We start from the raw sequence: 15,330 nt of genomic DNA, 5'->3' as shown, positions 1-15,330 counted from the left end.
GCAAGTGCAGGCAATGCCCTTCCAGCACACCCTTCATCATTGGAAATGCTACAGGTTCCTCAGCAACGTACAGGCTTTCTTCACCAGGCTCAAGGCTTTACACCACAGCCCCTGGCCAACTAATATCAGCCTTATCCTCAGTGTTTGTGCATTGCTGATTGAGGAATTCTAGTCCTGACTCAGACACAAACCTGTGACGTCAACCTCCTTGACCTTTACTTCCAAATGCCCCCAGACTGACTCTTTGTTTTGTGGTCCCCCTAAACCGCAAAGCCCCAGCACCCGATATGAAGGCAGTGGTATTTTGGCTTCTCCAATTTCCATTCTGGGTCACATCTTGAGAAGGACTAAGATGCATTAAACAACGTTGGAGGTTATGTGGGGTCTCTACAGGTGTGCCAAGACAAGACGAGTCAAATACGAACTGGACAAAACTAGAAACTAGAGGTCATTTTTTTTACATCAATCCAAAACATTTCAGAGCCAAGTGGCACCTATCAGCTCCTCCCCTCCCCACCTCATTCACTCCCGACTAAGACGAAAAAGCCGTTCAAAGGATTACCAGCCGCAATAATCCAAAAACACATCTGATCCCCCACTAAACATGAAATGTAATCTCCTTACAGCCGCTGTGTGCATTCTCAAATAATCCGCTGATGGACGACAGGGAGTGGGGGTGGGCAGGGCTGTCGAAATTAGACTGGAGTGCAGTTGCTTTGCAGATTACAAGAGTGGGCTGGGGGAACGCCGAGTCTGGGAAGAGAGATTCTGCATCTCTCCAGCTTGCAGCGATCTAGTATTGACACACGACGAAGACGGCTGGGGCATCATGGGGCCGACCCAAGCTTCAGCGGTCCAATAGCCTAATCCTGTGGCGGAGGAATGATAATCTGTGTGCTCTCATTTCTGACTTGGCACGCGCCCTCTGACAATGAAACAAATCTTGCTTCTTGGTCAGATGGAAATTCTTGAAGCCAAGTATGAGCAAGACTCGTCTGGTTCCCGTTTGTTTTGGTCGGGATTCCATCCGTATCCCTCCTTGCAGAGAATCGGATCAACACCCGGCACCCTGTCGAGCAGCTCTCGCAGGGTAAGCCGAGATAATAGGTCTCGAGTAGCTTTTACATTAGGGCTTTGGACAGCCGGTTCCTGCTACTACATACACTCGTCCAACTTCTGCTCTACAAGAGCTCTCGATTCATTAACCTTAACTAAACTAATCCTGGCTTGATTCCACCCATTCATTTCTTGTAGTTTTGGTTCTTTGGTTGTTGAAAACTGACCTAGAAAAGGCTTTGGTTGAAGTGCAAAACACCTTCATCATTTTGACCACCCAAAACATCTCATCCCCAAGGCACTGAACCACTCACTAAGTGAGACCCAGACATCGATGATTCCATCCTGGGCTGCCCTGCCTCAGTAGTCCGTGGGATTACCCAACACTGACGAGCAGCGATGTTTTAAGCAGCCAGTTCATCAGGACCTCATCTTAACACTTACAGCACCACGCTGAGGACATGGTTTGGACATGCTGGGTCAGGGGGAAGAGCGCCACCTGCTGGTCAAATCAACATTCCTTACAGTAGCCACCTGGTTTCCCCATAGTCCACCCACCCAGGAACTGAACAGAACCCCCTTAGACTGGCATGAGATCTTTCTAGATTAAGGTGGCATCAGCCCCAACTCAAGTACACCAGTCTTTCGCCGACATTGAGGTACACACCTGCAGTACCCCAATTCAACATGAAACAAGGTTCAAGTTCACGACAAAATTTTCAACAGGTGGTTTAAGGGTAACTTATGAATTAAACCAGTTTTAAATGTACCCAGTTTTGTCCCCCTTTTTTCAGGCCATGAAATCTAGATTATACAGTAGCTTTCCTTTAAAATCCCCTGTAAAAATTATTCCTTTCCTTTACTCAGATCTTAAAAATGCCTTCAGTATCATATATGAGTAACCTCTACCCTAAGACCCATTCCTTGTTGGATCATTTGAAAAACTTTAGGAAACCCTGATCTGGTGGGGGGATTCTGAACTATTCGTATACGGGTCTGTTCCACATTCCAATTTGTGTCTAGAGGTTGATTGGATATCTGTGCTGCACAACACTTCCTAATAGATGTATTCTAATTCTAGATTCTAGGGCAGGAGTCTCAAACTCAGTTTCTGGATGGCCTGGTGTCTTCTGGCTTGTGGTTCAAACTGAGTAGGCAATTCATAAACTGATTTCTTAGATAAGGAAATCCTGTATATACCATAAGTCTGTTGATTATTCAAAATCTTCAACTGATTAAAAGGTACAGTTCCATATGAAACTCCCCATGGCCTGCACAGAATTATCACAATTGCGCAGGTCATTAATATAGCAGAAGTCAAGTGGAACAGAAGCCAGAAGACACCAGAAATAGAGCTGGAGACATCTGCTTTAAAGTAATATACTACTGTCTACTGTCCTCAATACAGTGTAGCTTCTGTCCCTCCCAGGACATTTGTAAAATGCTTGTTATTTCTAATTCCAATGCCAAATCCAAACCTTGAGAGGAAAGGGTACACAATCAGCCGGTTGAGTTGCGCCAAACACAGCCTGCTCTGCATCAGGGGGCAGAAACAAGAGGAGGGGGGCTGCGGCAAAGCCCCCAGTCCTGATTGGCTATTGATGACATCTTCAGCAGAAGAGGCTGCTCTGATTGGCTGCCGATGACAACATCCTTTGGAAAACCAAGATAAGAGACACCCCCTCTCCTCTCTCACCCAGACACAATTAACCCTTTCAGTGTCTCTGTTCTGGTCTCTTCAGTCAGAAAACCCTTAAGATTAAATTGTCTTCAAGGCCTCTTTAAGAATACATGGATGTACAGCGGTCCTTAATCTGGAATTTCAAACCCCACAGACAAACGCGAGGGCTTTTTGATGTTGCATCGTCTCAACAGTCTAACAAAACTTGTCTTTTTTTGTCCTAAGACAAGCGATATATCTAAGCCAACACCTTTCGGTCATTTTGCTGCTTAGGTATGCAGTGCTGAGAAAAGGTTTGGCCGAGGACTGCTCCTTATTCTGGGTCATTTCAGACCTAAAATGTAAATCTTCATGAAACTCTTAATAAAAAACAAAAAAAATTTAATTTACCTACAAGATTTGGATAATTGCATTAACAAGAAGATTCAACAGTAATATCTACACATGAAGATGTATGAACCCTTAAAGCCAACATCCAGTAGCACCGCCTTGAGAAACATGGACTTGAACTAGGTTTCCTGGAACTATTAATGAGTCTCTTGCATCAGCTTTTACAAATTTGGACCCTTTCTAGCTCACAGACCTCCTTCAGGTTGGGGACATTTGAGGGTTTCCTTGCAGGACAGCTCACTTCAGGTCCTTCCGTAACATTTCTACGTGCTTCAGGTCTGGACTTCCAATCCAGAATGTGAAATATATCTTCAGCCCTTCTTGTGTCGATGTGCTCAAGGTCACACAAAGGGACACAAATCAGTGTCATGTAAGCCTATTTAAAACACAACGTCGGGGACAACTGCTGTAAAACACATGCGGCAGCATTCTTTTAATAACAGTATTCGTAGTCCGATAAAATAGCTGACGGACACGGCAGCAAGTCAGATCTACAAGACACTGATGTGCGTCTCCTCTTTTGGGTGCTTTGATGTTTGCCGTAGTTGCAGGACACCTTGCTTAATGGGGCTTTGTGTTCTATCCGCTGGTCTCGACAACATTTCATTGCCCTTCATTTGGGAACCACGTACCCATGCTCCTCCAGCGTGCCCAACGGCGGCGCCAATGGTCGCCGTGCACCCACGTGAGCCTCACAGCCCTCGACAAGACCAGAAAGTCCGGGTGTCGCTTACCATCAATTGACTCCAAGGCATGAGCACCAGCAGTGGTCGCTGGAAAACCGAGAGGGGAAACCCAGCTCTCTCGTCCCACAGACTGGAGGTGCTGAGCCCGTTTTGAAGTCGCAGCCAGGCTACCAAGGCTGGCCATGACTAAAGAGCCCAGCCCCCCCCACCCCACCAACAAAATGTACGCATGGCGTTTGCAAGGTTACTTCCTGTCTGTGAACGGGAGGAGACAGGTGGGTCGGCAATGACGTAACGGGAAACCAATTCCTATCCATCGGGTCCCGAGCTCCATAACCATAACCTACTGGCCCATGAGATGCAGAGGGGAGAGGCGAGGCGGGACGGGGGGGGTAAGGGGGTGGAGAGAGCGGCACAGTCAGCCACCAACCTGCACTCGTCGCTGACTCCTGCTCCCTCAGCCCGGTCCGGCCGGTCCCGGTGGAGCCATTTCTGGAGGAGGAACCGCCGACGGCGCGGGGAGGCGCTGGGGGTGGAGCAGCGCGACCAGGAGGGCGCCTCCTCGTCGCTGGAGTGGGCGAGGACGTCGCCGGCGCCCGGCAGCTGGAGGAGGTTGGTCTCCGCGGTGGCCTGCCTTCCCTTGCGCGGCCTCCGGGGCCGGGGGCTGGGAGACCGCGATGACCAGGCCTCGGTGTCGGAAGAGGGGGGCAGGACGGTCAGCGTCGGGATGGGGACGGGCGCGGCCTGGGCCGCCACCAGCTTCTGCGTCCCCTTCCCAGACATCCTTCCTCAAGTTGCCCTGGCGGCTCAAGGTGACCGGAAACACTCCTTCAAACGACTCTTACATCCAGCGCTGGGGTCGGCTCTCTTTCTTGGGAGACGATGACGAGCTCATTTGAGGCATCCTCAAACCATCCAATTCCAGAGTTTCACAGATTTCCGGTCCACTTCCTGAATGCCAGAACGCTGCATGGAACCACTGCTTCAAAGTTCTCCACCGAGCCCCAGCACAGCCTCAGGAAGAAGGTTCCGGCGACTCCGACACATTAAAATCACATCAAGAAAGCCCCCACAAGGCAGCGTGTCACAGAAAAAACAGGAGGAGGCCTTGGCCTTTTCACACATGCTACCAGCAAGTGCAAAGAACCAAAATGCTAAGGACTTTCCCAGCCCGTTTCAGGGGAAACTAGAAATGAAGAAAAATCTTTGGAAGGTACTAGGACATCTCCTTGTGTGTCTACACACTAAAACACAAAAGCAAAAGGGTTTCCTCCTTTTAAAAACAGGACCTTCAAAGTTAAAACTCTTGTACGTTCATCCTGAACGCTCATGACCACCAGAAAATGGCTCAACCGGAATGAACCCGATTCAGAAGTGGCTTTAGAGCTAGATCCCTAAGCGGCGAAAACATACACCGCCCGCCCGTATGAAGCGCAAATCCCCTAACCAGAGCCCTCAGACGCAACCCAAACAAGGACTAGCTAGCGCATTCTTCCCTGCGCTGAGCTCAATTCCCCCGGAGAAACTCGCGTACAATCCAGGATTTCCAGCCTGAAGGCTTCAAAGCGGACACCAAAAACGTTGGCATGAACTCTCAGCGGGGGGTGAGGCTTTCTTCAATTTACCACGGCTCACCACGGCGAGGTCCTGTCATTCCCCATTAAGGCACAACAATGCCCGAGATGAGCTCGGCGTTCCTTTGGAATCAGTGGAGCCAAAGCTGAAGAAAGAGCTTCATCTCCATAAAGGCGGAACTTGTTGCCCTCCGCGCTTGGAACAGCTGTCCGCAGGAGTAGGCCTGTAACACTTGAGGCTTGCTGTGCCAGAGAACTGTGAAAAGGAAAGCAGATCTGGTTGATGGCACGTGGTTTTCAGAGAAGCTATCAGCTGCTGCAGCTACTACCTTAAGGGCAAAGGATTTGCACACAGACAAAGCAGGGTTAGTCCCTATAGACAGACAGGCAACATGGCACGACTTAAATCATGAATTTAAGGTGATTCTCTCCCTAAATTCAGAAGATAAGACTTGGGTTTAAAATTTCAGTTTTGGCTCCGGTCAAAATTTCTGGCCATCATGTCCAGATCACAGCTTCCACCTACTGATCACGGCTACACAGAGAGAATTAACTGGCCATGGCAATTTTGCCATTTTTGATTAATCTCAGCCACCGATCTGCAAGAGTCTAGACTTAGACTCTTACGGATCACGTAGGTACGGAATCGCAGTGTGAAAGCGTTCACGTAGCGCTCGCAAATACAAAGCATTTCTGCAGTGCTCATTGTGACAGTTCTTTGTCCAATCTTGTAAGCAGGACACCAGCAGTAAAAGCTATCAGCGAAATTTAATTACGCGGCTTGCATACAGTAAGGTAAAATGATGGTACATTGTATAAAGTTAAGTGATTGAGGTCCCCTATCCCCATTTTGTTTCCTTAAATTATTCACTTTGTATTTGAAAAAGAAAGCCGTCAGGAAATTATTAACTTTATTATTCGGGTCTTATTAACTCTTATTTGTGTAATTGTGATTTCACTTGCAATTTGTAGCAGCTTTTGTCCATAAATTACTCTTCTCCGTGATCTCATTTTGTCTCATTGATCGCATTTTACCTACACAGTACTTTGTCTGTGTAACTCTGTGTGACTCATGATAGTTCTGTATTACCAGCCAAATACAAGCTTTCAGAACCCTCTTAAGAAAACAAATGATGTCACTTCCCCTCTTCTGGACACTGTCCTGTGCATGTGCAGGGTGCAGAACAGCTCAGATGAATGGTCAGGCCCTGGCACTGTGGCGTGTTCATGCTGTGTCAGTGTTGGGGCTTTAAACGCTTGCCCAATGTGGTGATCCAAGGGCTGGGGTGGGTGGGGGGGTATTAACTGAGGTCCAGCTGCATTCTTATGACAAATTACTCTGGAATGGACCACTCCAACCCCAAAAGGTCTTCTCAGCTGTCCTTCGGTATTGCATCTCACATAAGTGAACAAAAGAATTGCAACAGAACCTGCACAAAAACCAGCTTCCTCTGGCATTTTGCCAGGCACTCACCTCCAAAACCCGCAATCAATCAATATCATTCTATATAGCGCCTTTCAATATATCTCAAAGCACTTGAGCTGAACTGCACAATAGAACGCAGTGTAGTGTACAGACTATGCAATAGAACCAGATATAATGAAGCAAATTAAACAAAAGAAAGAGATTAAGGATTGAAGGCCATCAAAACCACAAGGTAAATCAAGACTTAAAAAGCTCAACAGAGACTACATTAATGTGGAACAAAAGAGTCTTCCAAAAACAAGGGGCTATGACTAAAAAAAGTTCAGCTTCCTAATGTATAATGTACAAGCCCTTCGAAGACTACATTTCCTGTACCCATCACAAATACCCAAAGCGTGTTTCACATTAAAACATTGAAGGCTTTTGTAGGCAAAGTAGTTCGATTTCTCATATTCAAGTGCAGCATTCCTGATAAAACTAGTACCGGTTTTCTCCTTAATGCACCACTTTTGTCTGAGAGACACAAGGGCCTTACAACAACATTAAAAATCACAGATCTGTTTACTTACTATTAATTGGAGGTGTCATAATTATGCCAAGTGACCAAAATATTAGGAATGTCCACATTATCAGGGTAATGGTGTCTGTGATTGCACTGCTCGTTTACTGTTCTGATGGGACAAATCTGAAGATTGTTTAGGACAGGGAGAATGATGACAGTCTGTTCTATGCCTCTCCACAACTTGCCTGAGACAGAGACTGTATTATTCTGGGCATTCCTAAAATCCTGGCAAGTCAGCATAGGTCAGGGGTGCCCTATACCATGTATACAAGAATACTGTCCACCGTGGATTACAGATCTCTAAACAACATGTAGCACCTTGTTTTTCCCCCCAACTGTGAAAAATAAATTAAATTACTGCAGTTCAGGTAAGTAGTTCCATTGGGGGAGTGGAGGTAATAAAAAAAAATCAGGACAGAGAGCATCCCTCCATCCAGGACTGGAGTTCCCATAACACCCCTGTATGCTCTACTGCAGAACTCTTCCAGTAAGGGTCTTGGTGCAACCAGTAACTTATCTTCACAAGGAAACATCAAACCCTTGAAACCACTGAGTCCATATTTGGATTCCTCTGAACCGCGGTAACCACGCATTTCTCTAAAGACTGTGCTGCTCCCTATTTTAAAAAAAAGGTGCTGTGCAACATCTAGATTGATTAAGCACACATAACGTTCTCTGTAAAGAGATGTTCTTAAAGAACTCGAATCACGTAGGCGCTCACAAACTAAAACAGCCCTTTTGCCTTGAAAAAAAAATTAAAACCACAACTAGTGGAATTTACATTTTCTGAAGGCAAAGGTCACAGGCATGCTCCTGCCAGCCCGGCTTTCACGAATGGTTTAGCAACAGCTCAGATACCATCTGCATGCGACAAGAGAGGATATCCTGAAACTGCACAATGTCCTCATGCGAGAACTGTTGCAATTCGCCACACAGTCCAGGCCTCCACACGGCCAACAGCTAAGTATACCGAGCACGAAGTCAAGAGGACTGAAGGAACTCTGCAAAGGACAAGAGGAAGGAGCTCATTCTCAAACTGCCAAGGGAGAGAGCATAATGTTCGCCACAGCTGTTAGTGCAGCTTTGAACCACACAAAGCAGGGCCCAAGTGAAGAAACGAAGTGTGCGTTGTGTAGCAAAAAAAAAAAGTTCAGCCACCCTCCATTTCCTGCCATTACTGTGCAGCCGGACAGATGTCAGATGCTGACAGGTGGCCACAGGGCCAGCCTGCCCTGCGTTTTGAAAATGAGCTGCTCCTCTGCTTTCCTAGCCCCTTCTCCTCATGTAAGACAACCTTGGCCAAACTGTGTTTGCACAGCTCAGACCCTGAGGCCTCTTTAGCTGGAACTGGGATTATTTAAAACAGCACTTTATCTCCAATGGCCAGTCAATAAAGATAAGAGCACCACTTCCCTGTCAATGCTGGCACGGATTCAGGGCAGACTGAGCTCTTCGCTCACAAGCGGGAGTCAATAGCCGGTAAAGGAACAGAAATTCTGTTTTACCAGAGTCAAAATTCTCAGGAAAAAAAACTAAGTGGTTCCCCTCTCCATCAGAAGAGGTGGATTGTGTGGGGCTACAAACCTGCGGTCAATCACTCCAGCTCAAAATTGCGCAGGAAACCAAACTCCCACACTGAGACTGAGTAGACCAAGGGCACCAGAGTACTGTACATACACAAACACCTCTTTACATCTCAAGCATTCTTTTTCATAAGGACCTGAATTCTCCATATTTCTAGTAGATGATTTGAAAACACTGGAAACAGTGGGTCCACAATCCTCATCCTAGAGGGCTAGTATGTCCACAGCATCTATATCCAAATCAGCTCATTTGTGGCCCAATTTGACCAGTTCAGCAGCTTCTTCAAAATCTTCCAATGCTGGAGTTTCTGACACTTGGTTGCTGAAGACTTGCTCCGTTACAAAGTTGGTCTAATTAACTGGGTGCGTAACTGTCAAAAAATCTAACAACACTGCAGGGTGATTTTTAGCGAATGGTACTTTCAAAAAGGAGTTCTGAGATGTCTGCTCAAGAAAAATACTACGAGTCCAATTAAAAATGAATTATATCTTTTAATTGGCTGCTCACACTGAAACAACAAATATCAGGCGACACTAGGCCCGAGGTTTAGATCCCTGGTCTTAAAAGACCTACTAAACCTGCTGACACAATGACCAATCAAACAAATCCAAAACCCACAAGCGTCTGCTCGTCTTCCCAAAATAACAGATACTGTAATTAAAGTGCAGAACCGGAGAGAGACCCGTTCTGTACTTAATCCACGCTACATGGACCCGTTAGTAAGCCTTGGAACCAGACAGCTGGAAGGCGAAGGCAAAACATATCTCAATTCACAGGCTGCGAGACACTTCACGTTGTTCCCCGATACAATGTCACTGACAGCCACGGCGCCTCCTTTCATCCACACAGCCCTCAGACACGCTCAGACACCTCCAGGCCTTCCTGGAAAAGCTGAAAGTGTCTGCCTGCTACGGATGTTTAAATATAAAAAGCGTTTCCATTCATAAGGTTTTCCTGCACCGTTAAGTATCTCCGGGTCGCGCCTGAAGCTGACCGGTCAACTTCGCTTTGTTGACAAAGACGTGGACTACCCACAGCAATAGTTTTTCTTCCTAAATTACTATTTTTTTTGGCTCTAACCGTCTTCCTCCCCGTGCTTACTGCATTTCCCTCTCTCGCCCACGGTAAGAAACGCTTGGTCTCGCTTAAAAGGAGACGGAACTTGGTCCCCCTTACAGGACGCAAGTTCAAACCGAGATTAACCGAGCCTGAAAAGTCTCATTTTTTCGGACAGCCTTGGAATCCCGAGAAGAGAGACTTCCAGAAAGGCGATATCCACTAGCGACAGAAAGGGTCATCTTATTCAAAGACGCACGTTTCCAGGCAAGAGACGGGGCAACAATGAGCAGCACATTTGAAAGACGAAACAAATCCAACCAAAACTCCGGTTTTCGTGTAAACGGACAAGAGGAGGCATCTCTTTCCCCCCTTTTAAGCACTAAAAAGAAATCAATTGCCAGACATCTTCTAACTGTTGCTGCCAACACGCCACTTTTGCGCAGGAGGTTGAGACAAAGAAAGACGATCATGGCTCATTTAAACCCACGGCCGGTGGCTGGCAATGATGTACATTGTGGCACTGCTGAGCAAAATAAGACAGTACAGTGCAAACTGGAAACAGAGGGAAGCAACGTGCGACAGCAAAGCATCTCTCCAGCCAAATTATTCAAAGCACCGCAGTGCGATCCCGTGTTCTCTCCGGGAATCGCCGGGTTTTTATTCCTCGAAAACACTTTCCCGTTTCCTACCTCCCCGCCGAGGAATGGCATCCGTTACGGTTCTCCTGCTCCGCTTCGTAGACTAATCGGGTGACGGTTCGCGAAGTGACGAGCTCCGCTTTCTCGCAGGAATACATCAGCATGATCCCCGGTTTCGGTGGGCTCGCTCTCCCCGGCACCGACGCGCCCGAGCCCCCCGCAGCCCGGCCAGACTTGAGTCAGCTCTTCCCCCGCGGCCGCAGGCGACGACTTTACTTTCCGGGTTTCATGGGGAAAATGTCCCGTGTACTGTACGCACAAAAGCCCAATTTCGCCAGCTTCCCCGTTTCCCCCCCTGGAACAAAAGCCGGAGTACAGAAAAATAAAACTTTTCCGACGGGGGGGGTGAGATCATGCACGGCTTATATCGAAAAATAACTTCCCCAAGAAAAAGACCTCTTGGATCAGCCAAGATAAAGCTGTAACGCTATATCACGAAAATTGCTCCTCGGAAGTTTGCGAGAGCAAAGACGGTCGAGGAGCAGGGCGCATAGAGGTGGTGAACGCTATCCCCCCCCTCAAAAAAAAAACAAAAACTTTTTTGGTTCGGCCCCCTCGTGTTAGCCCTAGAAGACACACGCCGAGACCGACAGCTACAAAGCCGCCTCCTTCACCAATCGGAGATCGGTATTTCTGAGTTGGCATGTGAAAGGGCGACCAATAAGCTCTCTAGCCGTGCTCTATTTTGGGAAGTAACCCCATTTATATGATAAGTCGAGATAACTGTGTTCGGTAATGCATAATTTACGAAGAAACGGTCGGAAACAGCATTAAAAGTGCACGCATTTCAAATTTCCAGGTTTAACTGATGTGACCGCCTAGGTCTGGTACTTAACAGCTCCGAGTTTAAACCATTTTTTTCCCCACAGTTCCGTGAAACTTTAGGGGTTAGGAACAGCAACGATCCCTCCTCCTCCTCCTCCTCTCTCCACCCTCAGCAGATAATGACGGCACGGGCAGATTTCAACAGGCCGAGAAAGCTTAGTGCTGTGAATTTCGCAGCTGTGTAGTTGCTAAGAACGTAGGAAGAGCACCCGGGCCACGTTCTGACAGCTCCAAACGCGCTTGAGAAACCACAATCCCCTTCAGAGTCTCACGGTGCGAAAGGGTTGTCTTAACCCGTTAGATGGCATTCGCAAACGCGCACGTTAGTGGAAAATAAAATGACATTTTCCATTGTGATGGACGTACCGCATCTAAAAGACTGGTTCTCGGTGCTGGTCCTGAGGTACCTACCATGTCCACTTTGTCACGGGATAATTGATTCCAGTGTTCCATCTGAGACCTGCTTTTAAATGGGCTTTCAACTCTTAATAGATCTAAAAACTTCGACTGGGATTTGGTACTTATCAACCCTGCATGGGTTACTCAGTTTCAAAGTTTTTTTTTTAGATAAGATTGCTGACGGCTGAACGATTTTGTAAACCTATATCCCTTCTTGGGACACAGAAGTATCTCCCAGTGCGAGTAGTGGTAAATTCACAGTGGAGGGGGTCTTTTACACATTATAACGCCCTTGGCCTTCTTTACAACCCTCTGTTTCTAGAGAGCATATTAATCAATCTGATTTATCCCCCAAAGATCTTGATGCTTATCTATCTTCAAAAACCTATTACGTTCGCAGTGTTGATCTTATAATAGCACCAGATAAGATACTATGATATCATGACAAGTTCCTTTCGATAAATGATTTGCAAAGACACGGAAAGTAAAAAAAAATGTTCCATCCACCTTAAAGGAGATAAGCTTCCTGTGTAGCGTTAGACTCCTTCTTCCTGAAGGGTTAGAAAAAAAATAAAAGAAACAACCCAGCGGCTCAGTTGCTTCAAATCTATTTACAAAATTTAAAAAATAAATATGATGTCCCTTTATAAACGTTACTAGACAGGACATCATTGCACAGTATTAGTCTATGAAAGAAGGTGAATTAATCAACCAATGCTTTTGTTTGAATCTCAATGTGTTGCCCTATTAATCCCCAGAATAAATGTCTGCCTCAATGTACAGAATATCAAACTGGGAATAAAAACAAGACGTGAAACTGGAACTAAACGAGCGAAGTTCCTGTTCTTTGGGGCTGCTTTAAATGTGATCAGCGTGTCCTGAATTTTTCCAGCACCGTTGTTCTGAATATTTCAGCTCTGCCCTCTGGTGGCTATTCCGAGTAGTAGCAATGTATCGATGTCTAGTTCTTCATCAGCCCGATCAACGGCGCAAATACAGTATTCTCCCAATTATTCCGTTCAGCCCTAGGCTAAGGAAATAATTAACTCAAAGGGAATTCGTCAGTTATACGCATGTCCCAAAAGCTTATCTTTGTTGGTTTAGCTAACAGGACAGGGAAGATCAGGTAAAAGTATTAAATCCCTACCTCTTAAAGGATCGAGAGGTTACTAGCTGATTATCCGAGTACTGTGTAATGATATACCCAATGGAGATATAGGGATTGGAAATCGAGTCACACTTTGATTGAATTCAAATTAACCACTCATTGCACGTTGGCGATTTTGTCACAAACATGTTTACTCCCGTAATGAAAAGTGTGTTAACACCGAGAAGTTTAAACTCGGGTTTCAGTTCTTGAATGCTTCTCAGTTCAAAACCAGCCCTAAACAACTGTCCCCCTTTCAAGAATTACAACTAGAAGACACAAATGCAAGTTAGATACGTGGGGTTCTGAAATCACTTCTTTACACAAAGAGTTGTGGGAGCTTGCAACTGTTTTCTAGCCCCACCCTTCTAAGGGCTCCTTCATAAGATTCATATTACAATGCTAAGGAACCAATACAGAGAGAGAGAGAGAGAGTTCTAGAAACTAGATTTATCGTTAACTGCGGTGTAAGTTGTCTTTTCATATTTGTCATCTGTCTGTCCCATCAGAATTTCACAACAGTTAGATTACAGCGCCCAGGGAGCTTATTAGAGAAAAGGGAAAAAGCGGAATCTGGCGAACGCTGAACTTGATGTTTTGTTTCATTCTTCTTAGAGTGGTTAGCAAAACGTCTTCCCAATTGCTACGGGAGATAGAGGCGCATTTCAGGTCCAGGTTTGTAACTCCATCTGGTGGCTGACAATATATCTGAGGAATTATTGAACTGGCTGAGCAGTCCCTTTCCAACGAGATCTAACCCGCTGATTTACCATCGCCAAAGCATGGCGCAGCGTACGGAGATATCTCAATAACTCATAACGCGTCAGTCTGAGCTGCCCCGACGCAAAAGCGCTTTCACACTTTGATCCAGATTCAAATTAAGCGATTGGCCAGAAAAGCTACTGCAATAAATACTAAATGAGATATTTTACACAGTGATGCGTTTTTAGATCTTAGATGGCATGCTGTGCGAATCGGATATTGACATGAAAATGTCTTAAGTATTCATTTAGAACCAATACATGGTTGTTGCAAGAAACAAAATAACGTCCCGGCGTAAGTTTTTTACATCGGAGACGAACACGAATATAAAGCATAGTCCATTTCTCATTATCAATACACGAACTGCTCGTCATTCAGGAAAGCAGTCTTTGTATCAGCTGCTTGAGCATGAACGATAACTTTACAGCTGAGGGAACAAGCTACTGAAAACACTACAGTAAATCCCCGTATTTCCACCAGCAGCGATAACAGCCTACATCTGACCACGGTAGAATTTTAGGTCCTACTCTAGTTATTATATATACATTATTTAGACTCCAGATACTTGTGCGAAGAAGTTCGGGGGGGAAAAACAAACGTTTTCATCATATTTTTTTCTTAATTCAAGTAGGCCGGTAGTGCAATTTCTCTAGAAAGGCGCGACAGCCCAGTTTGGCCAGTTTTGTATTTAAATGTACTCTAGCGTTTACAGTGTTTGTTTTTGTATAACTTTATTAGATTATTAGCGAAGAGCAGTTACGATTGAGTAAAACTTTGCTGTTCTGCCTATAATTCGCGCAACACCGAGTAAGCCAGCCCCGAGCACGATGACACAGTATAACTGTACCCTTGGTGGCCGGCACTGAGACTCGGCGGTGCCCCCGGACTCAGATGGAGACCAGAATTGTCATTTCTTTCAGTGTTCGTACTGTCCAAACCTACAAGTCCACATCACCTTTCTGGCTGTTTTACTTACCTCTAGTCATTTCTAGGCTCCTCCGGGTGTCGGACAGCCTGGGGATGGATCGCTCGCCCCGCCTGGGAGAGGAAGTGAAGCCGGGAACGGGCAGGCGAGACTGCAGGCTGGAGCCGAGGTCACCTTGCCTGTGTACAGAAGCAAGCCCGCATGAGCACTTCGCTCTCCCGATGGAACAACAGGGGACGAGAGACGCGGGCGAGAATCCAGGCGTATCTAGCAGCGCAGCAGACGAGTCTGGGATTTCTCGGAAATATCCACCCTCGACACGAGCAGCCTCGTTTCGAATATGCGCTGCAGCCCGCGCGTCTGCCAAAGATCGCTGGACACAGATAACGCTTCCCACCCGTTTCGTGACGATGATTAGTAATAAACGCAAAGAATTTAAACAATTGTTGTGGCTAAGAATGACAGTCTGCTTCACCATTCTACCTTTTATGTCAGTAAGGACCTTGTGATGTCAAGTAATGCTTAGGAGAGTCGTATTAATGTACTGTAGATGTAT

The 15,330-nt window shown here is 46.2% G+C and overlaps 1 protein-coding gene across 6 annotated transcripts in view; it reads right to left on the bottom strand.

The window, feature by feature from the left end:
• gramd1a (GRAM domain containing 1A) overlaps positions 1–15,071 on the bottom strand; it is a 48,949-nt gene extending 33,878 nt beyond the window's left edge. For 2 of the 6 annotated variants that reach the window (XM_088621374.1, XM_088621378.1), the window contains exons 1-2: positions 10,708–11,256; positions 4,244–5,643 (exon numbers count right to left, since the gene is read on the bottom strand). In XM_088621374.1, coding sequence (XP_088477500.1) covers positions 4,244–4,596 — 353 coding nt within the window. In that variant the 5' untranslated portion in view covers positions 4,597–5,643; positions 10,708–11,256. Of the gene's footprint in view, positions 1–4,243; positions 5,644–10,707; positions 11,259–14,825 lie in introns of those variants that run through there. The other 4 variants (XM_088621375.1, XM_088621380.1, XM_088621376.1 and 1 more) reach the window with 4 other exon arrangements.
• Between the last annotated feature and the right edge of the window lie 259 nt (positions 15,072–15,330).

Source organism: Lepisosteus platostomus, chromosome 26 (genome assembly GCF_059453375.1).
Source record: "Lepisosteus platostomus isolate fLepPlt1 chromosome 26, fLepPlt1.hap1, whole genome shotgun sequence".
Classification (NCBI taxonomy): domain Eukaryota; kingdom Metazoa; phylum Chordata; class Actinopteri; order Semionotiformes; family Lepisosteidae; genus Lepisosteus; species Lepisosteus platostomus.
The sequence above is the reverse complement of the archived record's forward strand: the minus strand, read 5'-3'. Positions and strand labels throughout refer to the sequence as shown.